Source organism: Misgurnus anguillicaudatus, chromosome 5 (genome assembly GCF_027580225.2).
Source record: "Misgurnus anguillicaudatus chromosome 5, ASM2758022v2, whole genome shotgun sequence".
In the NCBI taxonomy this organism is placed as follows: domain Eukaryota; kingdom Metazoa; phylum Chordata; class Actinopteri; order Cypriniformes; family Cobitidae; genus Misgurnus; species Misgurnus anguillicaudatus.
In genome coordinates, this window is record NC_073341.2 from 28,743,914 (window position 1) to 28,770,354 (window position 26,441).

The following is a 26,441-nucleotide window of genomic DNA, read 5'->3' on the forward strand; positions in this document are numbered from 1 at the left end:
AGGCGCGGAGCTATGGGCGGGCCTGGACGGGCCTGGGCCCGCCCAGATTGACAGCTGGCCCGCCCAATCAGAAATGTAAAAAAATAGTACTCTGTGTATAGTTAGACATGGATACTACTTCATATGGTGTATTTTATCTATGGCATGTTATGTTAAAAACAGTAAAATTATAAGTAAGCCTGATAACTATTTAAAAACTATTATAAAGAAGTTGAATGTTGCGTTACATTATGGTTCTAATGAGAAAAATATTCCCGAGAACTTTTTTTGCAAGCAAGTGGAAAACGTATTTTGAATAACAACACGTTATAAATATGTGCTGCGCACTTTCCTCTCAATAAAATAAACACACAACAAATATGACAGCGGGGTAAAAAATAGAAAGAAAAGATCTGATCACAGTGATGTTGTTTGATACCAGCTCTCTAACTCAGCACTATATGTCACGCCACGTTTATTGCTACACTTTATACAATATAGCCTATTGCTTTTAAGCAACAAATAGCCTATCATAACAACCTATAAGCCTACTGTGTAATTGAGACATTAATTTAAGAAATGCATTAAAAGCAGAAAGACGTAGGCTGCGCAAATATAGTGGGTTCGCTTCAATCCACACCACAGACGTTCTTGGTTTGCTTCTTATTTATTAAATCGAGGCAATTGTTTGATTAAACATTGATTAATATTAAGAAACAATTTATACAAAACGAAATTCACTTTAAAGAAAGTCTTTCTACGAAACAAACCTATGCAGGGCTCGCAAAATCGCTACCCCGAAGTCCCGGGGCTATATATGGCGAATTCCTGTCAGGCTACGAAAATGTATCTGCGCCCTGCCCGTCGGGCGGAGGAAAAAATATTGTAATGTGTTTGCATTCTCTCAGATTTAGTTAGGTAATTATATTGTATGTAATTCGGTGTCATCTTGTTAGTCATTACTATCCCCACTAACAAGTAAAACTGTCAGGAAATAAAGTGAAAGCATAATTAAACCCATTATTCCTTTCGTGTTCACGTTTGATATGCGCGCTCCGCTCTTCACGCGTACCCGCTTGCTCTTATGCTCATCAAAAATATATTAAATGTTTATTTATTTGTCATTTCGTTTAACCTCAGAGTCAAACATTATTCTAGCAATTCCCTTTTTCTTTCTTTATTTAGTAAGTTAACTTAAATATGCGAGAACGAAAATATATTTTATGATTTGCATGAAGAGAATATGATTTTAGAAGCTTCATTTTAAGCATTTAGTAGCTTAATTTATTTAAACAGTTTTAAAAAGTATTAGGTTTTTTGTGTTCATTTATATTTCTTGTCACTGTGTGCAGGTTCTTTTTTTGGTAGGCTATGACAGCCCAATACATTTTTTTTTACCAAAAAGGCTTAATTAATGTCATGTTGCATTACATTTTAAAGTATATCAATAATGTCAAAAATGTAACGTGCAGTTCATTCGTGTGTGTGTGTATGCTGTTTAAATTAGTGTTCACACCAATACGCTTGTGATTCCTGAAGTTTTGACGAATTTTATAGACTTGTTATAGTTTCTTATTCAAAAGTGACACCCATAGATTCAGGCCCACCCGGACTTAATCCATGCCCACCCATATGTCACGTTCTGCATCCGCCACTGTCGTAAGTCTTTGTGATTGCAGCTCTAAAAGGAAGTTGAAGGTGTAGGTTATTGTGTTTTATTTAGGGGTGTCACAATATACTGCATTGACAAAAACAGTATTATAAAAAAGAAAATATAACCATCATTTTAATAAGGGGTGTGTTAGGGGTTATGATTAGAGCAATTGAAATTGGCTTGTGTCCGTGCACTACAAAACATTCAGCCCTCGCACTGCTAGTGCTTTGTGCAAATGAAGTTAACATACAGCCCTCCCAGAACAGCAGAAGGGCTCAGTCACACCAAAAGCGCTTTAAACGCTTGCAAACGCAAGGCGCGGCTTTTCATATTGCTAAGCAACCACCGAGTCAGCTGTCTTGTCAATCAAATATTGAAGCGTGAGCGCTCTTTTGCTGTTAACTGTCATATTAGCAGAAACTTTAAAAAGAGGACGCTTGCTCTGACCTTGTTTGAGGATAAGAGGAGCGCAAACACGCACGAGAGAGTGAGCGAGTGGAGTCCGGTTCTTCAAAGCAACTGTAAACTTCCCTCGCCACAACGTAAGGCCCGCCTCTCCCCTCATTCGATTGGACAATGGAAGACGCGAATGACGTCAGGCGCTCCTCCGCTCTCAGCGCTCCTTCAAAAACGCGTGCGCGGCAGGCGGCAGAAAACCGCAAGGCGCTCGGCGCGCATAAACAGCGCGCAAACGCGCCCTGCCCATAGAATATCATTCAAAAAAGGCGCCTGCAACTGCCATAAACGCTTTTGGTGTGACTGAGCCCGAAGACTCCGGTGCGGATCCGGCCCAGAGTCGTCTGCTGTCTGGACTGGAGCTTTCGTCTCAATAGTCACAATGGTAACAAGCTCTCTCTCCCTAAACTTTTATTTTGAGTGTGAATTCTTGTGAAATTGTGTGCTGCATTATTTGTATATTTTTTATAATTTGCATTAAAGGCGGAGTCCACGATGTTTGAAAAACGCTTTGGAAAATTAGACGGGCAGTCTACCAAAACACACTTATAGCCAATCAAATAAAATAAAATGCCGGATTGCGTATGTGTGGGGCGGGTCTATCAACAGAAGGTCCAGATTCTATTGGGGTAGGGGCGTGTTTGTTTAGGTGATTTCAAATATCAACATTGGCTTTCAAACATCATGGACTCCGCCTTTAATCTAATAATCAGTTTAATTATTTTTTAATAGAAAAAGTACCTGAAAAAGAAAGTTCCAGCCTCAGGGCACCTCCATTTTACTGCAATGTTGTTTTTGTCCAAGTTATCAGCGTGACTAACAGCTCTGCCCTGTAAGATTACCATTAAAAAGTAAACTGGAAAACATGTATTGGTCATTGTTATTTCATGGTAGCTAATGCATTTGCTATTGTCAGTGGCTGTTATTTCTTGTTAGCTAATGCATTTACTATTGTTAGTTCTTGGAACCTTATTCTAAAGTGTTGAGAGTTCTAGCCATTAACCCTGTTTACTTAATGTTTCTGTACTACATTTTTTTGTTGACTTTCTTGTTTTATTTTAAAATGCATTATATTATAAAGTAAACTGAAATTGAACACACTCATAATGTCTGTTAAAAAGTGTCAGGACTCACATTTTGGCCATCACAGGTCAGGAGGACTGTTTTGCTTGGGTCAGTCAAACTAAAAGTACCGGCAGGTGGACAGGTCTCACACTTACGAGCCTCCAACATAAAACCCATAAATTTATTGCCTGCCGTAGCTGAAAGCGTCACTGTGGTAAAAGAGAGCAACAATAACAGATTTTAGAATTGGTAGACCAAAGAGCCACCTTAATAGCTTGTATATGTTCTATATGTAAATGAATAGTCTAACATTTCATTATTCAGTAATACACTCTAAAAAAACAAACGGTGCTATGTGGAACCAAGACTGTTGCTTTGGATCGTAATCATAGAAGAACTGTTTTTAGTGCCATATAGCACCGGTGAAGCACCTGTGTAGAACCAAATAGGGGCCATATAGAACCACTATAGCACCAAATATGGTTCTACATAGCACTATATGGTTCTACACAGGTGCTTCACTGGTGCTTCACCGGTGCTATATGGCACTAAAAACGGTTCTTCTATGATTACGAGCAAAGAACCACTTTTGGTGCTATATAGCACCGTTTGTTTTTAGAGTGTAGGCTACTTTCATCTAATTTGTCTTTTATCTTAATGGTCCTCTCAGTTACTCTGTATTTTCTCTTTAGATACAGTTTTGTTCAGATTGTTATCTGCTCTTTCTGTTTATGTCTAGACTGGGGATGACTAGACATAACATTTTATGATTAAGCCATTAAAATCCCCCAAAAAACTCTCTAGTGAAAGAAAGAAACAAAAGAAAGTTAAATGTTACCATCAAAGTCGTGTCCCACTTCTGAATCATTGAAGGTCTTCTGCTCTGGTGTGACAGTGAACGGAGATTCAGTTGTTTGTGCTGCTGTACCTTCATGATTGATGTTCATTCCTTGACATTCATCTGTCAATAAAGTTCCATCACTGTAACAGGTAATAAACTTCACCATGACAAATCCAAACAAAAGGAAAAAGATGCCGGCAGGATACATCTGAAACGAAACTGAACGACGCTGTAAGAATCCTTCAGTGCTTTATCATCCAACTGGCACTTCTCAAAACTGTGCCAGGTTTATATGGCGGAACCGCCTATTCAATGTGTCCCTGCACGTCTTTACAAAGACATCATTCAGTATAGGTTAACTAAGCATTAGATTACATTTAATTCTATATTACACTATTTCGGTTAATGCAGAAAGTTTTACAGAAGTAATTTTTGCCAAAAAATAGTTGTAATACTAATTTAGTAGTCAAAATAAAATTAAAATATACTTTCATTCCTGAAATGGGTTGTGAACACTATAGCATTTATAATGTAACACATTCATACAGCCTCTTATTAGAAAAATAGCAGGGCTCACATATTGGCTCAGTGCATGGGTCGGTCAAACTAAAAGTACAAGCATTTTGACAGTACCCACACTTATGGGCCTCCACAAATACACATTTTGTTACACAGTTTAACAAGTTCAGTAAACAAGAAGGTATAGCCTACTTATGTCATTTTCTGGCTAATTCAGTATACGCTCTAAATAGTGTTGGGTTATTTTAAACCCTCTATGGTCAAAAAAAGGACAAACCCAAATTTTGATTTAACCTATGCTGTGTTGTTTCACCCCAAACTACTGGGTTGTTTTAACCCATTGTTTGGTAAAATATAAAAAAAATTCTGTGTTCATTTTACCCAACGTTTGGTTGAAAATAACTCAGCTTTTTATTTCACAAAGACATCTGTAGAAACATAAAGAGTGTTTAAAGTTGCAGTGTGTAATTTTTAAAAGGATCTCTTGACAGAAAAGCAAATTAATATACAAAACTATATTATCAGGGGTGTATAAAGACATTTTTATAATGAACCGTTATGTTTTTATTACCTTAGAATGAAATGTTTTTATATACATAGAGGGTCCCCTTACGTGGAAGTCGCCATTTTGTGCCGCCATGTTTCTAAAGAAGCCCTTAACGGACAAACTTTTTTTACTAAGTTGTATCCGTCGATGACATTTTTTTTTTGTGGTGGCTACTTCTCTATGTGTTTCAAAAGCAAGGGAAGAGCAGTGGACTGAGCCATTGGTTGCAATTCGCAACCTCACCACTAGATGTCGCTAAAATTTACACACTGCACCTTTAAATTATGTATTTGTTGTATATTGTCAGATTAAACCACACAGACATCACCTTAAACTTCTAGTTTTCTTCTCCCCACCCCCACATATGCTCTGTATGTGATCATGACATCATATCAATACACAACAGTATTGATGTATGGAGGTTTTTAATGTATGTATAGATGTACATTTCATATCACAAAACATACAGTGAAGTCAAAATAAGGGGCCACATTTTTGTTACAAAAAATAATCAAATAAAGTGGCCAATTTTTTCTTATGTCAGGTCTCCTGTATAGTGGTATTACCCTGTATTTAATGTGTTATCAAAATAATATTTTGGTTCCAGAGCATTTCATTTGTCAGAAGTCCCCCTACACAACAACAACTGTACCATTATCAGGTAAAATGGGCAACAAAAAAAAATCTGAAAATGCCAATACATCTGTGAACAAATATTTACTTTTTAACAAATTACTCTTTCTTAAACTAATAACCAAATTTCTCACAGACATTTTTACGTTTTAAAGAAGTCTTCCTTTAAAAAGTCTTCATTTGAAGTTTTGCTATGCGAACCTTTGTTACCCTGGACCTTAAAGTCGCCATGAAATGGATTGTCTAATTTTCCCCCTGGTGACTTGTATACGAGTGAAAAGGCGTCTAAAATAAAAAAAGGTATAGGGCTGGACTTAAATTGTTCCTTTAAGAACTGATTGGATTGTTTGAAGTTGGGTCATGTTGCTATTTCCTAATCTCTGTGGTCTTTTCCCAGACCCTGCCCACCTGCCATACCATATAACCGGAAATGAAGAGAAATCATTTCGAGAAGGAGAGGAGATTTGCATTTTTGATTTAAGATGAGGGCACATAAATACTCCAAAACAAATTAGAGTTTTCAATTTCAATGCGAATTTAAGTCCCACGGGTATATTTGTAGCAATAGCCAACAATACATTGAATGGGTCAAAATTACAGATTTTTCTTTCAAAAACACATTAGGATATTATCTAAAGATCATGTGAAAATAATTGATAAATGTCCTAAATATATCAACATTTTATTTTTGTAAGTGGATGCAGTTGGAAAGGACTTAATTTGGACATATTTTTCTAAATATTTAGATTTTTGCACCCTCAGATTCCAAAATGTCAAATAGTTGAAAATATTGTTGTATCCTAAAAATCAGTATATCAGTGGAAAGCTTTTTTTTATTGAAAAATTGACCCTTATGATTGGTTTTTGTGTGTCCGGCTAGAACAAGTAGGCCTATGTCTCACTCAAAGTATAATCCAAATCGTTGACTTTATTAAATGTGCATATAGATGTGCGGTTCTGCTCTATTCTCTGACACTTCGCAGAATCTAACGGAATGTTATGAAACAGTCATAATGACAGGGTTGACCGGAACAGTCCATTTATTAAAGGTGACACTTTTCTACCCCAATGTCGCTTTTAAACAGATCAAGTATCACTGTAACAGGTTGCAATCTATTTTTGGGAGGAGAATATGACAGAGTCGTTATGCCCAACCTTAAAAAGTTTAATCTGCTGAGGATCGGTTGCTCTTTCAGGAAAGTATGTTGCTCATGATACAATACATTTGAAACGAATCTTTGTATTTCTAGAGCTGATATGAGAAATGCAAACATGTATGTGAACAGTTGACAAGTAAATTTGCTGATATTCCCTTATCGACCACTGTGGGGCAGCATCAGCATTAACTGACAGACATCAAACATAGACGAAGAAGTTCTCCCGCTTATTTTTGACTGCATCGTTTATGCAGTGTTGTTGTGTAGTAGTTGTGTCACATCTGTGAGATTTGGAAACAGCAAGCTGCGTTTAAAATCAAAAGGTTTACAAGATGGGCAGCCTCAGTCGAGAGCTGAAACGTTGGGCTGTTGAGGAACTTGAATTGCCAGCAGTCAGGCTCCCGGATGATGGTTATATAAAGACGTAAGTTTGTTGAAGTCATTCTTTATCAAACGGTTTAGATATTTTAGTTTTCATGGTTATATACCTGCTTTTTATTTAGGTTATGCGTTGGTCCCGGTGCCTCTATTTGGAAATACATCACGCAGCATGTTTACAAAGAAAGGTGAGATCCTCCACATTCGCAGTCATAATTATTTCCAGTGCTTAACATTTCAACTTCTATGCGCTGTTTACAGTTTTTAACTGAGTGTGTTTGTCTACTTTTAAAATGTTTCCTACAGGAATGTTCGGGTTATAAGGGGAAATCTTCAGTGGTATCCTTTTATATTTTCTCCCAGTATTCAATTCTTATACATCTATGACACATTTAAGTTAGGTCCAAAACTGGAGATTCGCTGGAGACCCAATCAAAGTTGGTGAATTTATATTTTTTATCAGAACTACAGGATTAAGGTGGGCAAACATACAAAAGCATTATTTTCCTTGACAGTCTGAACCCTAAGGTACAGAGTATTACAAGATAAAGAGGTAAGACCAGTTTAACTGTAATCTTCTATTTCTTATGTAATCATCTAAATTAAAGTTAACACCTCATGTAAAATGTTAATCTTTGTTGTGCAGCTCAGCCAGTTAAAGAATCAAAATAAAGATGCAAGAAAGTTTGAGCTTCAGAGAGAGATTAATGCCCTTCAGACTGAACTTAACCAACTGGACACAAAGATCAGCAGAGTAGAGGATCAACTGGCTAATGAAGGTTAATGTGCTTTCTGTTTCTTTCTCCCCTCACTTCATTTTACCTGTATGCTCTGTGAAGACCCATTTTATGCATAAAAACAACAATTTTACTGTTTCAAATTTATCTTTAACATATCAATATATTGACTGAGTAAGGTCATGTCAAAAAAATTGAAAACAATTAAACGTTGATACTCCTAATCTCAATATTAGATTTTAAGCCTGGATTTCATAAACATCTGACAAATGCGTGAATGAATTAATGAATGTGTATATATATATGCCATAGGGATGCATATCAATTAATCGCGATTAATCTATAGCAGAATAAAAGTTTTTGTTTACATCATATATGTGTGTGTACTGTATATAATAACTTTGTATAGTTAAATGCACACACATGCATGTATATATTTAAGCAATGTTTACATGTGTATATACATTTGTATATTTATGTATAATTTATATTATATATAAATATAAATACTTAATACATAAATATATTTTTTTCTTAAAATTATACATGCATGTGTGCATATTTATATATACATAATTATTATACACAGTTCACACACATATATGATGTAAACAAAAACTTTTATTCTGCTATAGATTAATCGCGATTAATTGATATGCATCCCTAAAACAAATCCATCTTACCTATTTATTCTCTCCTGTTACTTGTCACACAGAAACTGCTTTTCCTCTTTTCAGATTAAGCCGGTTATGGCGATCCATATCGAGCCACACGTTTTGTCTGTCCTTAATATTGCTGCTGTTTTATTTTTCTCTCATGCTGAGCAGATCAAGATATGAACAGAAACTGGGAGAGGTTTATGGACAGCAGACGCAGAAATCTCCTATTGGAGTCATTCAGGCAGCGCTGCAATGAGGAAAGAAACTTGCTCTCAGAGGACACGCACATTATTGGCACACAGCGGCAGGCACTGGAGAATCTATCCAAGTGAGAGTGAAATCAAAGGAATATATATTTGTAACTTGGTATTTTTTATGCTTTTCTATAGTTGCAGAGGTTTCTCATAGGTAACAAATAATGTAATTGGTGAAAAGAGCGCTATACATGATAAAGTGCTAACTGATATGCAGGAACTAGTTTGAAGTTATAGATTACTAATGGTTAAACTGTAGTCTTGTTTATAACGTCTTACCTTAAAATATTTCTCCTGTTACATTTCACTGGGTTTATAAGTAAGCTATTTGTAGGTGCATATCACTAAAGTATAAATACTTTATTCCTGTAGGGCATTAAACTTGTTTGAGAGGTCTGACATGGCAACGTTGTGTTTGGGGGGGCAGTGTGTGTGTGTGTGTGTGTGTGTGTGTGCGCGTACACCAATGACCATCTGAGCTTGTATGCATGTATGTATGTATGTATGTATGTATGTATGTATGTACATTTTATAAAAAAAATATATATATATATATATATAAATATTTTTGAAATCGATGACTTTGACTGAATAAGAGGGTATGCATTGACGTCACTTTTCCACGTGACCACGCCAAAGCTCGCCCGGTTGAGTGGGAAAATGGCAAAATTTAGTTGGACTTGATGGTGACCCTAGCAACTTGTCAACCCACCTGTGGTCAGTGGACGTTGGCATGGACGAGTCATTTACTTCTCCTTTTGGTGTTTTTTGGCAGTCTGCAAAACGATTGCTCCGAATTCTTGTTAAATCTGTTAGTACAGTCTATCGCAGCTTTTTCCCATTTAGACGCGTTTTCCATGTGTTTTCGCTCATTTCACACTGTACACAAATTCTGCCGCTCTGTCTTTTGCCACTCAGGTGGGCGTAACCGCAGTCATTTTCGCCAAAGGTGATGTCACGTGCATACCCTCTATAGTAAAGAAAAAGCATCTCGAGTCCGAAATAGATGTCAACTATTTTAATGTTGTTTATAATCAGACGTCAAGACTCAATTTAGTGATGATTTAGCAAATTCTAGGAAAAGGGTGACTACACTGAAGATCCTAAAATATAACATAGTTTGGATGTTTTGGGTGTTTTAAGGTGGTGTGTTTTTTTCATTTTGGATGTTTTTAGTCACAACAAAATCCTCACAGTTACATTTGTATTTTTTTTTTGATGAGTTTACTTTGACTAAAATGTGAGGGAAACATGATATATTTTACTTAAAAAATGCTTACACTGTATGACTCCTTTTGTCCAGGAAAGCAGAGATGAACCTGGTGTTTGGATCATCTAACAATGCAGACAGTGGATCTGGTACAGATCCCCAGGTTTTAGTAAGTGCTATTTTATTAAATGTTATTCCTGATGCACATTTAATATTTTGAAAGCAGACTTTTAGTTTTCTATCCAAGTTGATTTAATTTCTACTTTAAAGCCACAATGTGTAAGATTTTTACATAAAAATATCCCAGGTGTTTTCAACAATGTTTGAATCCAGAGAATTTATGCCCCTCTTCATAAAGTTGCTTGTCAGTAATGTCATGTCAGGACATTTTAGATTTCTGTTTTTGTGTTTTTCATGTTGCACTGCACAGATTGATCAGTGTATGATATAAAACTATCAAGAGAGAATTGCTTTCATATCGCTGTCATGATAATTTGATGTCATAGGCCGATCGCTCTGCACAGTAGTAGTAATTCACATGTGGACATATGCGAAATGCAGAAGTAGTAAAGTTTAATTTTAAAACATCATCAACATGAGACCTGTCAGATCGATTCCTATTGACATAACGTGAAACGATAGGAATAGTCTTCACCGTCTATCAAGCTGTGGCTGTTGTTCTTGTTTAGTGACCTCTAGTGGTGAAAATGCATATTATGCCTTTAAAAGTTTATTTAGCATTACTCTGAACCACTAGCTTTATTGCATCTCAAAGTAAAACACCTGAAATGCATTTCTGATTCATTTCAGAGAGATATCAGAGACCTCTGCGACGACAGGGTTCTTTTCTTCCAGTCCTTGCTAGAAAGTGAATTGAAAGCAAATCAGCCGACCGAGTAAGAAGCAGTGATTTCAGATTTTACAGACATTATAAAAGTTAATGCTTTAGAGCTGTTGCATTTTATTTTAACTTACAAATTCATGTCTTTGCATTCAGATTTACTCTTGATCAAAGAAACGCCATGATTCAGCACTGGATAAGTGCAGCGCAGGTGGGTGAAAGCCCTTTTTGCAGGAGTGTTTATGCCTGTTTATACCATGGGGCTATTGAATGCTTTATTCTGATTGGTTGAGAAATGGTCCATGGTGTTGATTATTTTTTGTATACCGCACACCTAACTTGTCAAATATCTTAAAATAGGCACCAGAGCAATGTTTGTGGTAACAGTGGTATAAGCGGAATAATTGACACTGGTCCTGTGAATTATTCGAAAATAATGCACATCCACAGTGTAACCTTGCATTATTTTCTTATAATTCAACGGGCCATCATCAATTATTTCTTACTTATTAAAGTGAGATCCTCATGTTTTATTCCTTAGAACGTCCTGCGTTCTTATCCTCCAAACCAAGTGCTCTCGGCTCTGCAAGCCTTGACCTCCAGGTATCAGGTGGCGCTAGAGGAGAAGATCACGACTTTGGATGTGAACCGTGATGTTTCAGTTCTTGGGTCAATTTTTACATCAACATGTACCAAATCACCTTACACTGCCTATTTTTTATATTATGCTGTAATTTATTTAATCTGCTTACTGTAGGTTTCGTTATGAAAGCGATCATTTAATAGATGTGTCAGCTGAGCAGAAAGATGAGTTGGCATCTGTTCAAAGTCTACTACAGGTAATTACAAGGCAAAGTTTAAAATACAAAGAAAAACAATTATTTTATCTCTTATTGCTCACTTTGTATTTACACGCAGTCTGCTTGGGAGGAGGTGGAGCAGAGCTATGTTGAATTAGCTCAGACTCGCTGCAGACGCAAACAGCTGGAGTCTGAACTCACGAGTTTAATGAGAAAGACGCCACTGGTACAGGAAACGGACCCGATAGCCAGGTAAAAACATCACTTGCTTAAGTGTTTGCAATTTTGTGAACAAAAATGATAGTTTTGTTGTGTCTGTGAGCAGGTGTGTGTTTGAGTTAGAGCTGGAGGGAGTGAAGAAGGCTGCGGTTAGAGAAAACATCAGAGAGCAGTGTACTCAGCTACAGCTGCGGGCGAGACAGGGACAGGAAGCCATCAGGACCCTGCAGACACAGTGGCAAGGTGTCATGGACTTTAGGCAACTTGTGGTGGGTCATCATTGGTTATTTACTGGTTACTGAAACCTCCATCATCATATTCGCAAAAATGCAAGTTATCCAAAATGTTTGTGTATCCAAATAACATGATTTATTTTGTGTGTAGGACAAAAGACAAGAACAGATTCGGAGCTTGATCAAGGGGAACTCATCTGTGAAGACCGAATTGACTCGTGTTCATGCAGAGGTTTCATTTCAATATAATTCTACATTTTTGCAATGAGCACTGTCCACATTTACATTTAGAAATTTTGAATTTGACATTGATCTACAACGGCAGTTTCATCTAATGTAAAAGTGAACGCTTTAAGTTTTAATACAGCTTGATGGTTTTCAGGTTCAACAGTTCGTGCTGGAAAAGCTTGGTCCACAGTTTGAGAATGTGATCAAAGCTGCCGGTGTACAGCGCAACTCTGTATCACAGGGAGCCAAGCACCTTAGCTGTGTTTCATTGGATGCGTTGGACTGTAGGATCATAAAAGGGTCAGCAAAAAAAACTTTTTTAATCCACTTCCATGTTTAGTTGAATTTAACTCTTCTTATACATATTTATTTTTCACTCTCTTTTAGTGCTGCCTCACGATTAGTCGCGACTAATCATTTGCAGAATAAAAGTTTTTGTTTACATATTATATGTGGGTATACTGTGTATAATAATTATGTATAAATACACTCACATGTAAATAATTAAGAAACATTTGCATGTGTATATACATGTTTATATTTATGTATAATTTATATTATATATAAATATAAATTTTTATTATATAAATATATTTTTTTCTTAAAATTATACGTGTGTGTGTGTATTTATATATACATGTTTATTATACACAGTACACACACATATTGTGTGAACAGGGACGTTTGTTCTGCGGGTGATTGGTCGCGACTAGTCGTGAAGCAGCACTACTATCTTAAGATGCAAACAGGAAATATGTACACAAAATATAAAAAACAACCCACAATTTTCCGAAAATTTTGGGCAATAGTCAGTATTTAATGTGACCTCCTTTGGCACTAAGCACAGAAATTAGGCTTTTATTTCCTTTAGGTTTAAAAGAGCCTGCAGGTTTCTGCTATTGCTCAAGTGTAAGGGGAGGTCACCATAAATACTAGACACTTTATCTTATAATAATATTATTATTATTATTATTATTATTTATAATATGGCATACAATTTTTCCGTATTTTCTGGCTGTGTACAAATAGATTAAAAATGATTATTATATATGGTTACTATACAATTTTAAAAACAACTAATCTGATGATGGCATGATGAAGCTGACTTTTGCATGGTACTGTAGTTGTATCTTTGGATTTCTCCATGAATTCTGTGATCTGCAGAGGCCAGAAGGTTCCAGCAGCTCAGCTTTCCATTCACCGGGTCCAGTCTCCTGCTTTGCACAAACTCTGCCAAAGTCTCTCATTTCCCATGTACATGGTGAGATTCTTACAGTGTAGTCATTATTTAGTTCAAAATGGTAGTTTCTCAAGAGTCTCTATCTCCTAGGCTCCAGAGGAGCTGTGGTCTCAAGCTGTGAATCGGCGACTGGAGATCCGAACTCTGCGCAGACTCCTTCAGCTTCTCTCAGAGTCAACAGCAGACCTGCAGACGCTAACTGCGCAGTTACCGTCTCCCGATCAGCAGAGTATGTTATCACACAAAAACACAGTTTGAGGCTTTTAGCTCTCGCTATTAGTTCTATTAGGGTATTTTATAGTGTAATAATGTGTATTTGTACCAGTGATCCCTGGCTACATTTAAAGGGACGTGTGGGATTTTTGTGCCACCAAATGGAATTTTACAGTAATTCACTTCACTTTCAGACTGTTTTTTTTTCTGGCAATTCCCTTTTCTGTTGGTAGTCAATCAAGCAAAACAGCCCTGCCCTGACATACGTTTTGGTCTGGTTGAGATGATTAATCACAATGTTATTATCACAGTGTTAAAAGAAATGTATTTACGTCAGTGTACATCAAAATTACACGTGCATCTTTTAAATTTGAAACTTTTGTCAGATAAGATCAGGTGTTTTATACAAACACTACCTTCTATATTGGGGCACTATTATTAGAGGTGCACCGATCTACCAGCCATAAATCGGAAGTGGTTGGTTTTTGAGCCGGAGAGATTGGTAACCAGTCAGGTTTTTTTTGTCCAATCTATATTCAGAACACACACCTGTTCCATAAATGCACATTCGCATGGAAACGTCTTATCTGAGTCTCTCAATGCCTAGTCTCAGAATCAGACCATTTGATTGTAAAACAATTTCGGAATCGACCATGAAAAATTGTGATTGGTGCGTCACTGTTATGAAACTGTTAAAAGATTACAACACTACTGAATAAACGGTGTCCAACTGAATCAACTATTTGAATGATCCCAAATTATTCATTTCCTGCCACTGACATTTTTTATTTGTTTCAGCTTTGCTGCAGCGTGTGAAGATGGTGGACGGAGAGATTCTGCAGACATTACTCCCTCGTGCCCGTGAGCTCACGCTGAGGTGCTCTAAAGGCCTGGTTTATGCCGAACAAGTGAAGACTGCCATCACACACTGGTAAGTGTTCTGAAATGGGGCCACAACCATTAGTAACATTTCAATATCTGAAAGTGATTTGAAGCTAAAATGTATTATAATAGTTGTTAAACTACATTGTCAGTTTGATTCAGATTGAAGTATAAACACAGTATTTACTGGGTGAATGCAGGTGGGAGCAGCCTGGTCAGTTTGTCCTGCCAGAAATTCAGAGAGAGAATCTGACTTTTCAACAATGGTTGCAGAGATGGAAACTGGCAACAAAGGAACCCTGACTTCTGTATTTAAAAGTTTTTACATGTACACAGTTCACACTTAAATCGTTCATATTTCAAATCACTTCAAATTAAACTCATCCTAATAAACATTAGCAGGCAATAACAAACCTGTAACTGAATTTTGTGTAGCATGCTTTTAAAAAATATTGTAAGATATGAAATCTGTACATATACTGTCTTTCAATAAATAATCTGATGTGCTTTGAACTGAGGAGTATTTCAATGTCTTTGTTTTAGGATTTTCCTGCGGATAGTAGCATGTATTTATGGTGGAGCAAATCTGTAAAATGTCTATGTAAACTTCGGTGCCCTCTAGTGGACTAACTCACTAACATGACTACTGCCCCTTGATCTTTCACTGCCCAATAAGGTTTTGAAAATAAGTTAATGTTATTGTACTTTTGTCAATTCGTTTGAACACCTATGAGTCACAGACATAATTTGTTATAAACCAAAGATTGCTTTTGTTTGATTTGTTCACAAGAATACGGAAGTATGAGGAACAGGTTTTGTAATCTAATAAATAACTAACATGGACATAACTTATTAACTTGTCAAGGTGAAATATGCAGTACCAACATACAGTGTGTATTTTTAACATTCAGGAAACCAATTCTTAAAGTAAAAAAATGAAAGTGTTAGCTTTATAAATGTTCAACTGATTTATGGGTAGATTGTTTTTATTTTTCTGTTTTTTTTTTTATAAGATTGCTTATTCACACTAGAATCATCTGTAACTTCAGCGGAGATTTTAGCATTTTTGACATTTTGATAAATGTCTGCATCAACTAATGTTTCTTACTAACTACAATTCATAGTAATGTCAGACTGAGCTCTATCATTGCTTTGTTTCATCAGTATTTCTAACTTTAATGCCTAACAGTTCACTATTGTTAGTGTATTTATTGCAACATATGGTGTAATATGCCATTCTTTTAAGAAATATTGTAAGATACAAAATCTGTACACTTTATCTATCAATAAATAATCTGATGTGCCCTGAACAGCAGCAGTATTTCAATGTCTTTGGTTCTAGGATTGTATATTTTTCATTACTGCAGATAGTAGTAATAGGAGAAATTAAGCTTTTCGAAGCTTCGAATCAATTGAACCAATTGCTTCGAGTTTTTCGAAGTAGTTCGAAACACCACACACGCTGGCGACCCCTGCTGGTCAAAATAGTGTAAAAGCAGATATGTCCAAACATTTTACACTTTTTTTTAACAAAATAATAGCAAGATTTGTATTAAAATATGTTAAAAAAAATTACTTAACTTAATATACTTTTAACTATGTCTTAATTATGTATTTTTAGTCTTATTTAGGGCAAACAAATCATTAAAACGAACTACCCTTTTAATTATGCACATTTTTGTATTTAAACAAAAAGTAGACTAAATGGCAGTGTTATTAGTCAGAAGGATAAATGCTTTATGAATTTTCATAATTAAACTGACCCGAGTTCACCTAAACATATAACATATTAGACACTGGTCATGTGATCAACTCCCCCTAGTGATGAACCATCGGATTTTCGGAACAGTTATGTCGTAATGAAGACTCGTTTGCTAAAATCACGTGACTTGGGCCAGTTTGAAACAAGCTCCGAACCACTGATTCGAAACAAAAGATTCGTAAATGTTTCGAAGCCTCATGGAGCAGTGTTTCGAAAACGACCATCACTAGCAGATAGAAGCAAGTATTTAAGATGATCAAATCTGAGCCATCTCTTTATTGATTTGTGCCCTCTTGTGCTCCTGCTTTTGGAATTTAGTGGGACTGACATTCACTGCCCAATAAGTTTGTGAAATTAAGTCAGTGTTGCTGTACTTTCTTGAATTCATTTCATTCAATTTACACCTGTGTCACAGAAAATCAGTTTTTAGAACTAAAGATTTGCGTTTGATATGTTCACAATCAAAAAACTGAGGATCAAGGAACAGGTATTGTAAACTAATAAAGAACTGACATGGACATAAATAGGCTAAGTTGTTTATCCAGTACTGCCATAAAGTCTGTATTTTTAGCAACCAGGAAAACAATTTCTATAGTGAAACATGAAATAGTGTTTGCTTAATAAACATGCAACTGATTTATGCGTAGATTGTTCTTCTATTTTTAAGATCAGGTAACAGCAACTGATTTGACGAGTTGTTTTAAATAAATTGCTGAGCAGAAACCAATTTTTAGATTTAGAATTATAAAAATGTGATTCAAGTATGCACACGACTGATGGTTCGCAAAGTTACTAATGGCAAATTTTAGCATTATTACTGTAAATGATTTCCATGACTGTCAGAAATATGATTGTTAACCTGTTTCAAAAGGGAGCACTGTTTAAAGGGACACTTCACCCATTTGCATAAAGCTTTGTATAGTTAGAATCCCAGTCATGTTTTTGAATGGTCATGCATCATTTTCTCAGTTGCTGCTGAGACAGGAGAAGTACAGATTTCAGTGTTGCACTTTCTTCTTTCAATGATGTAAAATCATCATTTTGCATCATTGAAATAATGAAGTCCAATATCTTTGTTGAGGGAGTGAGACTACAAACACCCCTTTTCTCTGTCAAATAGGCACCAAATTCTAAATGTATGTGCAAATATGACGCACTTTCAATAAAGATTAATGTTTCTACAGGTGAAATGCTCCTTTAAGGTCATTGTACAAAATGCACACATGCCCACATTTATGTATCACCATCTGTATGGGTTAGGATACATACGATTAATAATTAACATTAAAATAATTAAAACTTTCCCTGATACTTAACAGTTTTAAAGTCACCATGAAACTGAAGTAGCAATATCTTATTTTCCCCGTGGTGATGTATATCCCAGTGAAACAGCTTCTGAAATTAAAAAAGGTAGGGCGTGACTTGAATTAATCCATCGAGAATTGATTGGATCATTTGAAGTTGGGTCCCGGACCCTGCCAACCTGCCATACCATATGACCAGAAGTAAAGAGGGATCGTTTCAAGGAGGGAAGGAGATTTGTGTTTTTGATTAAAGATTATGAGGGCACATGAATTTTTAAAAAAATAACGAAGCTTACAGATATGTAATTTGTATAAAATAACACATTTTTTTTCGCTTGTAAACATTTAAAATGTTACGTTGGCAGAGGTTTTGAAATGTTAGCATTTGCCCCATTTGATGTCTTTTGTAGGTGTTTACGTAGTGAAAATGTTCACACTTTTTGTTTTTCTTTATATTTTAAATAATATATGTTCACCTATTCGCACACTTGAATCACCGGTAACTTCAGCAAAGTTAAAAGAGCAAATTCATTTCCTGGAACAACAGTAGCAACAAACAAACACAACGCATTTTTCAGGGTGTTGTATGTTATAATCATCTTAAGCAACTTAAGTTAAAAACTGAATTTCTCTTTTATACACATTTTCACCCTTACAATCAAAGGAGCACCCCATTAAGATTCTGACAAATTATACCAGAGGCAGCTGTTTCACAATGGCTATCTTTTTTCTACCCTGATTCAATGGCATTAATTTCTGGCTTAAGGCTTGGATTACATACACGTTCATAATAGACATTTCTTTGTAACCAAAAACACATAAAATCTTGAACTGAACTGTACACATAAAAAGTAAACGTAACGTTTGAACTTAAAATGAAATGACAAATGTCCCAAGTTTCTGTATGAAATATCAGAAGATACTTTAGTGATATGCCATCTTTCATGACCAGTCTACTGCGTGTGATCCATGACATAGACATGTTATTAAGATTTGTCCTTTCCTCAGCACCCCAGTTATCGTATTCTAGTAAACAGGTTTAAAACTGACACGGATTCCTGAAAGACAAACACAAGAAAAAATAACTTATTAAATATTGCAACACAATAATTTTTTTTTTTTTAAACAGTCATGGGGAAACTTGCCTTTGTTGATCGTGTTTTACTAAATACATTCCAAAAGCGCAAAGTTTCATCGCCTGCTCCTGTCACTATTGCTTCTCCATCTGGAGACATTGCCTTGAAGATCGAATGATAGTATTAGCAAATGCACGCATATACTTCAATAAGCATCACTATGCGTCTATAACAGCAGAAGAAGTGCTTACCAGATAGAGAACCCTGTAAGAGTGTCCGGTTAATTTGGCTACTTGAGTGAGCGAGGGGTATTTCCACACGAGGATCTGATTCTGAGAGTAACCATGTGTGCTTACCTAAAAAAAGCCAATGTTGGATAATTCAGTGTATAATACAATCATTTACTTATACTAACAACCAATTTACAAATAAAGCAAAAATCGATTTTCATATAACCCAACCAAAATGTGCACTATGGTGAGATGATCAGAATTTACATACCAGTTCATTGGTGTGTTTGGACCAGGCCAGGTTGCAGACCTGCGACCCTGTGTCGATACACTGCAGCGGCTGTGCCGTAAGAGTATTCCAGAAGCGGATGCAGCGATCTGCCGTCCCACCTCCGGAGGCGAGCAGCCCGTGCTGGTGAGGAGACCAGGCGATGGCTTTTACTGCGGCCAGATGCTCGGTGTACTGCTGCATGGGCAAAACACTGGAGTGGTTCCACACTAAAAGCTGCAGGGATTAAAGAAATACTTTAAGATCAATGTACATTTCAATCTTTCGGTAATGAAATGCTAATTTCGAAATAAAATGACAGAATTTATCTTTGAAATATAAACTTGAATGTTGCTGTTTGTAAATGACACACGTTTTTTGTGTCCTCACCTTATTGTCATTTCCACCGGAGGCGAGAAGCTGGTGGTCGGTGCTCCACTTTAGTCCGCACACTTCCTGTCTGTGGCCCTGCAGCCTGCGCTCTGACTGCAGAGGTGGTGTCCTGATGTCTCTCTGCAGGATCATGCGATCACGGCTGCCCGATGACAGCTGATCTGCATTCCATGCCAATGCACCTGTGGGCGCATTTTTACAATTAATTTGCTTTGTTTAAAATGATATGAGAAAGATTCACCTGGAGGTTTAACAGCAATGTTTCTTACCGACTCTTGCTGTATGTCCCTCCAAAGCGAAGAGTTTTTTGCCGGCAGTGGCATCCCAAATTTGTACAAAGCCTTTATGTGTACCCACAGCAACAAGATTACCCTGCAACAGAACAGGAGCTGTTAGACAGTTGCAGTAAATCACAATAAATCAACTTTTGGGGGTAGTGAAAGGTTGGACTTACTCTCTCCGACCAGCCGACGGATGTGACTGAATCTCCCTCTACTGACAGATCACATAGACGCGTTACCTGCAATCAAACAAAGAGATACAATGTTTATAAACTCCAATTTGACAAACTAACGTAATGTTTTTTATTTTTGAATTCTGCTAAATTTAAGCCTTGAATTTATTCACACTGAATAGTTACAAAACTTCAGTAAAATTCAAAAATATTACATTTATGCATTTGGCAGATGCATTTGAGCTAGAGGTACATATATCAAATATGTTAAAGGTGGGGTGCATGATCTCTGAAAGCCAATGTTGACATTTGAAATCACCTAAACAAACACGCCCCTACCCCAATAGAATCTGGACCTTCTTTTGATAGACCCGCCCCACACATACGCAACCCAGGCAACGATGTCGGTAAGTAGACACGCCCTTTACTGCAGATTGGCTACAAGTGTTTTGGTAGTCGGCCTGACTTCCTTTTCCAAAGTGTTTTTCAAAAATCATGCACCCTGCCTTTAAATCAAGTGAAATCATACATACCTGACTGGTGCAGGCACTCCAAAGGTAAACACATGTACCCAGTCCAACACTGAGCACATTTAAGGAGGACCAGTCCACTAAGTTGAGGTAGAAGTCATCCTGAAGCTCAGGTGCATCTAGCACCTTAAACGGAATCTTTGAAATTTTGCGAGTGGGTTTTCTTGGCGACCGCAGCAACTTTTGACTATAAACAAAAACAAAGCATGACATGAGAACAATGATTCACTATCAGCTAAAAGGATTTTTTTTAATAGAAGCTGGACAACATACCTTTTGCTGCTAACAGGTGACAGAGAGTATGGGGAAACACTGTTATCATCGGGCGTAGATCTCTTGGCACTGAGAGAATACTGAGCAGAGAAACAGAAACTCAGTATTGAAATTTAACATGAACGATAACATTAAATATAATGCGTCTCATTCACTAGGCATGTGTACGCATAAATTTGTTTGTGAAATATGCGTTTGAACGTTTTAACCTACAAATCATGAATCAACAAAAACTTCTAAATGTTTTCTGAAACGTAAGAACAACTTAGACCACACAAACGCAATAATCATGAACAAGGAAAAAGAACCCTACTTTATATATATATATTCTACATATATTTTTTTGTTTGTTTGTTTCTTTGTTTTTTAGTATGAAAGTTTTTGTTAAATCATGATTTGTTAGTTAAAACATCCGTACACACATTTTATGAACAAATTGAGACCTATTGTAAAAAAAATAAATCGGTCTAAATTGAATAATAGCAAAGTTCACACCACAACTACAACGATAAAGATACAAGGAATGATATCGCTGGGATCAGAGCAATCTTTACCAACTGATGAACGATAAAACATTTGACAGCCAATCAAATCAATTTAAAGTTAAAGTGCTTGTAACACTCTGGAGAAGCACATTGCTCAAGGTCCAGAGAATTACCTCAGGTATCCAGAGCTGTTGCAGTGAAAATAACTATGTAATGTACACTAATATAGATAAAATGATAGATTACACAAACTAAATTCACTGTTTAAATACACGAAACACAGTGTGCTGAGGACACCTGCTGGTTATAGCCATGTAAATGCAATAAGAACAGCATATTTACTATGACACGAATAAAAATGTTTTTGCAATGCTACTGTTAAAGGAAACCTACAATATTAGTTAATGGCACTAAAGATAAACAATCTGCGCAAATACTACAGTGCACAAGCGAATTAATATTATTGTCCACTGGCGTGGATGCTAATATAAATTGTTAAAGGGATAGTTCACTGGAAAAGTAAAATTCTGACATCATTAACTCACCCTCAAGTTGTTCCAAAACTCTAAAAATGTCTTTATTCTGTCGAGTATAAAGGAAGTTATTTTGAAGAATGTTTGTAATCAAGCAAATCTGGGGCACCATTGACTTCCATAGTAGGATAAAATAATGCTGTAAAAAGTGAATGGTGCACCCAAGATCGGTTTGGATAATAACATTCTCCAAAATTTCTTTATGTTCAGTAGAACAAAGAAATTCATATTTTTTAAGAATTTTCATTTATTGGTGAACTATCACTTTAAGGAGAATGAATCAGATGAGCAAATCACAGAGACTTACACTAAAGAGGCTCCTTCTCTCCGGTGTGGATGGCTGCAGTCTCCTATCTTCTGTCTGAGGATCCAGGACCTTTTCTATCCCAGCTCCTAGCAACTCATTCTTTAGCAAGGCTGAATATGCCAAACCATCCGCTGTCAGTCAAATGGATAAAAGAGCATATACAATTATACAATTCTCTTTAATACAAAGAGGAAGCACAGCTTGGAAAATCTTGCCACACTCATGTCACACATTATTTCTATTTTAAGTCTGGTAATGGAGGCAGTTAAAATAAAATCATTTCAGTTCTGGACAGAGCTGGTTTCTGTACACGTACCTTTGCCAGTATCTGATGTAGCATCTTTGGTTTTCTTATTCTGACTCGGAGACTTTTCATTTTCCTGTGAAAAGGGCAGAGGAGGAATATAAACTCATCAAATTCACATTCTTTAAAGTCGGAATCGAACAGAAGTTATTCAATAATGACAATAAATATTTAAAAAATATATTTGACCCACATTTATTCTGTGAAAGTTGATGCTCCAGTTAGCTCCAGCTCGAGAGGGTATAAACCTGTCACCATGCTTGCTGGGTGATGACAGGGGTGATTCGGGAGTGGGCGTCAGATGACAGATCACATCTCGTACTTTCTGTTTGTGGACACCCAGACAATACAATTAGAAAAATGAGGATGAAACAATTAGGAATGTGTTAGATGAACAGAATCCAAAATGCACAGAAGATTCAGCACAACAAACTGAATTTTTATTTATTATGATAAATTTTTGTGTGCCATTTTTGAAATTACCATGGGGCTGGTGTTGTCATTCTGTACGTTGATTTGCCGCAGTAACCGGCGCTCATAGTCCTGATCCATGGATGTGATATGAATGTCTGGGTTTGTGAAAATCCAATGGCTGACTATTTTCGTGAACAAAAACAGATGCAAAGAGGGTTTATAAATTAAACGGTTAAACTGGTTTTATAAGAAGGCTACCGGGGTGACCATATGGGACAACAGCTATAGACCTACATAAGTTACACTCGTTGTTTTCTGGTTAACGAGGCAGAAAGCTGTTCAGTAACTCGTCAGCAGATGCCATCTGTTTAATGCACCCACAAACAGGTGTTGAACCACAGCTGCTTAAATCGACCACCTCCCAAAACAATGAATGGGTACGCTACATAGACAAAAATGTTCTGTGTTGCGATTTCAATTGTATGACGATTCTTACATTTAAATGTAACTGGTAGACTAAGCAAACAATGACAGCCGATCGAACAATGCACATCTGAAATACGTTGTTTAAATAGAAGATTTTCTTGTAGGTAAAGCAAAATCTATTTGTTGTGAGAAAGTTCATTTAACTCAATAAAACCTTTTTCTAAAAACTCAACTCACAACGGTTGTCTAAATTCCTTTGTCAATATACACTTCCGAAAAAGCGTTAAATGCCCTATTTTCGGGATTTCTGTGGAACAAACCTAGCTCATCAATACATAATATTTACGATATTAATGCGCATATACATAATAATAATATAATATACGCTGCAGTACTGTATTTAAAGTAACAAAAATGCAATGATTATTATTATCTTGGCGTTCGACAATGGATCACCGAATAGCTAGTTAAGCTAATTTGAACAACCCAAGTCATCGGACCTACCTTGACGACGATCTGTTTGCTGATTTTATGATTGTCTCGACTTTAACCAGAACGAAGTAATCCAGCACAAAACTATGATAAACTATTAGGAAAATATTAGAAAATGGATAAAGATAGGCTGGTCTGATACTGCTAGCAAGCCGATGCTGTTATTATCGACGGCCCCGCAAAGAATCATGGGAGTGTCTTAAACGTGACGTCACGATATTTGAAACAAAACAAAACAAAACAAGCCACGTTGCTATGCTTTATAAGTATAATTATGCTATTCGTGGAATAAAGTCTGCATGAGAAAAATACAAAGTGATTTTACATTTTATTAAATAATGCACATGCGCTACATTAAAGAGGCAATTTATAATTTAATGGTTTTGCTTTTAAAAAGGCGATTATAGTGTTTACGATGAATGGTATAAAGCAGAATGAATGAAACACGGATATTAAAATGATACATATGCCCATCGCAATTTAACAGTTAATCCTTCATTGTATTCTAAAAGACGCTTTTATTTTGACAAACATAACCCACGGGTTACCGGAAGTTGTTAGTCTCTTGCATGTGCACCACCGATTCTGACCGTATTGGGAACATAGACGTTCTGCGCATGCATCATCTATCTAATAATAAACAAATGTTAGTACAGTAATAAATACATTTTATTATACTATACTAATTGCATTATTCGTTCTTAAATTTTGGCTACACATTACTCTCAAAATGCCGCGGTCATATTTGAAAATGGACGAGGCGAGAGATGCTGCGGAGATGAAACATTTGCTTGCCTCAAGAATTAGGCGGCGAAAGGAGGAAATTCAAAACTACTTATTGGAAAGGCGAGCTGAAGTTAACAAAAGAATCAGATATCGAAGGCATCTCTTCCAGAATTATCTAAAGACAACGGTAAATGTGTATATTGCATGGGCAGTTATTCCCTGTTTGTATTAGGCTACACAAGTTAATTTAAGCAAAATATATGTGTGTATAACACACAAGTATTTTATACACAGAATCTGAAGTTGTGTATTCACACTGAATTATTGATTAAAGCTTGTTTACTTTGCTTATTGCTTTCTCCACCTGCTTTAGTTGCCTTCACCAAATCAAAAAGATCTCCAAGATCATGTTCCAATCCCTGCAGACCCGGACTGGTGGGAGAGAGTTGTGATGTCCGAGTTCGGACCAGATGACTGGCTTGACAAGTTTCATATCACAAGAGACATATTTTTTCTTCTGACCACCAAACTCAAGCCCCAGCTCGAGCAAGTGTACATACAAGAAAGCGGGCAAACCATTACACTGGAGAGATGCGTTGCCATGACCTTAATGCGTTTGTCTACCAGCACAGAATACTGCTTTATAAGTGAACTTTTCGCTGTCTCCATTTCCACTGTTTGCCAATGTGTGAGGGAAGTGTGTGAAGCCATAATTTTATTACTGAAACCCCTCTACATGCAATTGCCTGCTGATTGTGAACTGGAAGAGAACGCCAAACAGTTTCATGACCTGTGGGGTTTTCCTCACTGCATCGGTGTCATAGACTCCCTTTACATCCCCATTCAAATGCCCTCTACGGAAAACGAGGATTGCTGGAACCCGAGAGGAAGCCACTCTGTGGTTCTCCAGGGTGTAGTGAATGCACATGGTACTTTCTGTGATGTCTGTTCTGGTTTCACCGGTAGCACTGATGACATGATCATCTTGCAGAGCTCAGAGCTGTGGACCATGGCAGAACAGGGTGGCCTCTGCCCTCAGCCACCTAAAGAACTTATGGGCCAGCCGTTGGGGTTTCTGCTGCTGGGGGATGCAGGTTACTCACTGCAGACTTGGCTATTGAAATGCTATCCTCCGTCTCCAAACCTTACATCGCAACAACAAACCTTCAATGCTCGTCTAACCCACTGCCTTAAAGTCATTAATCACGCTTTCCAGCACCTTAAAGCTCGCTGGCAGTGTCTACACAACAGAAATGACAGCAACTTAGACTTGGTGTCCAAGATGGCTGTAGCTTGCTGTATTTTGCACAATATCTGTAACGTGCACAGTGTTCCTTTTAAAGAAGAGTGGATTGAAGCATTGAGTCAGAATGAATGTCCACAGCCCACAGATGCGTCTACAGTCTACATAGATGACCCAAACGCTGAGGCAGTGCGTTCTTTGCTCTGTAATTATTTTGAGCAGCAACAACAGAGCAGTACAGCTGATCCATCTTCAACTACCAGCCTTGTTTTACCTACTGCACCAGAGCCTCCTCTAGTGGACAGTAATGGGACAGCATAGCTTGTGCTTGGACAGTTGGTCTGCCAAAGCTGGCAGACACCTCTGGTATTAACTTTATTAATTGTATAAAGTGTTTAATGCATTAAAAACAGTGTTTATTGATAAAGCAGTATATTTTTTTTGTTGTTTTTGTTGTTCAAATAAACATAATAATG

General features: G+C 36.8%; 4 protein-coding genes across 6 annotated transcripts; 2 read left to right on the forward strand and 2 right to left on the reverse strand.

Moving 5' to 3' along the window:
- Nucleotides 1-1,614: 1,614 nt before the first annotated feature.
- LOC141363875 (putative ferric-chelate reductase 1) lies at nucleotides 1,615-8,859 on the reverse strand. The gene is made up of 5 exons (XM_073867391.1): nucleotides 8,650-8,859; nucleotides 3,993-4,115; nucleotides 3,224-3,363; nucleotides 2,831-2,919; nucleotides 1,615-1,660 (listed from the first exon to the last, which is right to left on the reverse strand). Exons 2-5 carry the CDS (start codon nucleotides 4,099-4,101, stop codon nucleotides 1,615-1,617), a joined length of 384 nt encoding a protein of 127 aa, XP_073723492.1. The 5' UTR covers nucleotides 4,102-4,115; nucleotides 8,650-8,859.
- On the forward strand, nucleotides 7,055-15,258 carry haus5 (HAUS augmin-like complex, subunit 5). The gene is made up of 19 exons (XM_073867930.1): nucleotides 7,055-7,275; nucleotides 7,355-7,417; nucleotides 7,536-7,568; nucleotides 7,758-7,782; nucleotides 7,876-8,008; nucleotides 8,794-8,953; nucleotides 10,183-10,258; nucleotides 10,900-10,985; nucleotides 11,087-11,141; nucleotides 11,472-11,599; nucleotides 11,688-11,769; nucleotides 11,849-11,982; nucleotides 12,056-12,218; nucleotides 12,334-12,414; nucleotides 12,565-12,710; nucleotides 13,575-13,671; nucleotides 13,741-13,879; nucleotides 14,662-14,794; nucleotides 14,946-15,258. The coding sequence occupies exons 1-19, from the start codon at nucleotides 7,184-7,186 to the stop codon at nucleotides 15,046-15,048; spliced, it is 1,929 nt and encodes a 642-aa protein (XP_073724031.1). The 5' UTR covers nucleotides 7,055-7,183; the 3' UTR covers nucleotides 15,049-15,258.
- A 3,123-nt stretch (nucleotides 15,259-18,381) lies between these two features.
- On the reverse strand, nucleotides 18,382-24,200 carry fzr1a (fizzy/cell division cycle 20 related 1a). 3 transcript variants are annotated; one of them, XM_055168180.2, is made up of 14 exons: nucleotides 24,009-24,200; nucleotides 23,148-23,256; nucleotides 22,858-22,989; nucleotides 22,677-22,740; nucleotides 22,361-22,491; nucleotides 21,036-21,115; nucleotides 20,766-20,949; nucleotides 20,233-20,298; nucleotides 20,048-20,150; nucleotides 19,776-19,960; nucleotides 19,389-19,622; nucleotides 19,139-19,243; nucleotides 18,957-19,049; nucleotides 18,382-18,869 (listed from the first exon to the last, which is right to left on the reverse strand). In XM_055168180.2, the coding sequence occupies exons 2-14, from the start codon at nucleotides 23,214-23,216 to the stop codon at nucleotides 18,828-18,830; spliced, it is 1,488 nt and encodes a 495-aa protein (XP_055024155.1). In that variant the 5' UTR covers nucleotides 23,217-23,256; nucleotides 24,009-24,200; the 3' UTR covers nucleotides 18,382-18,827. The 3 variants fall into 3 exon arrangements, with proteins under 3 accessions (XP_055024155.1, XP_055024154.1, XP_055024156.1); XM_055168179.2 differs by having other exon boundaries at nucleotides 23,148-23,260; XM_055168181.2 differs by lacking the exon at nucleotides 24,009-24,200 and adding an exon at nucleotides 23,373-23,497 and having other exon boundaries at nucleotides 23,148-23,260.
- Nucleotides 24,201-24,530: 330 nt separating this feature from the next.
- Nucleotides 24,531-26,392, forward strand: LOC129414212 (uncharacterized). Its single transcript, XM_055168182.2, has 2 exons — nucleotides 24,531-24,909; nucleotides 25,096-26,392. Exons 1-2 carry the CDS (start codon nucleotides 24,727-24,729, stop codon nucleotides 26,284-26,286), a joined length of 1,374 nt encoding a protein of 457 aa, XP_055024157.2. The 5' UTR covers nucleotides 24,531-24,726; the 3' UTR covers nucleotides 26,287-26,392.
- The last annotated feature ends 49 nt before the right edge of the window (nucleotides 26,393-26,441 follow it).

Coding starts and splice junctions, on each gene's coding strand:
- haus5 (XM_073867930.1), top strand. CDS start 7,184: ATGGGCAGCCTCAGTCGAGAGCTGAAACGTTGGGCTGTTGAGGAACTT. Junction 12,415..12,564: donor TGACTCGTGTTCATGCAGAG/GTTTCATTTCAA, acceptor GATGGTTTTCAG/GTTCAACAGTTCGTGCTGGA. Junction 12,711..13,574: donor GACTGTAGGATCATAAAAGG/GTCAGCAAAAAA, acceptor TGTGATCTGCAG/AGGCCAGAAGGTTCCAGCAG.
- LOC141363875 (XM_073867391.1), bottom strand. CDS start 4,101: ATGAACATCAATCATGAAGGTACAGCAGCACAAACAACTGAATCTCCG. Junction 3,364..3,992: donor AGTGGGACACGACTTTGATG/GTAACATTTAAC, acceptor CTTTTACCACAG/TGACGCTTTCAGCTACGGCA. Junction 2,920..3,223: donor TGACCTGTGATGGCCAAAAT/GTGAGTCCTGAC, acceptor GTAATCTTACAG/GGCAGAGCTGTTAGTCACGC.
- LOC129414212 (XM_055168182.2), top strand. CDS start 24,727: ATGCCGCGGTCATATTTGAAAATGGACGAGGCGAGAGATGCTGCGGAG. Junction 24,910..25,095: donor AGAATTATCTAAAGACAACG/GTAAATGTGTAT, acceptor CACCTGCTTTAG/TTGCCTTCACCAAATCAAAA.
- fzr1a (XM_055168180.2), bottom strand. CDS start 23,216: ATGGATCAGGACTATGAGCGCCGGTTACTGCGGCAAATCAACGTACAG. Junction 22,492..22,676: donor TACATCAGATACTGGCAAAG/GTACGTGTACAG, acceptor TTTGACTGACAG/CGGATGGTTTGGCATATTCA. Junction 20,299..20,765: donor GGAGTGCCTGCACCAGTCAG/GTATGTATGATT, acceptor GTTTGATTGCAG/GTAACGCGTCTATGTGATCT.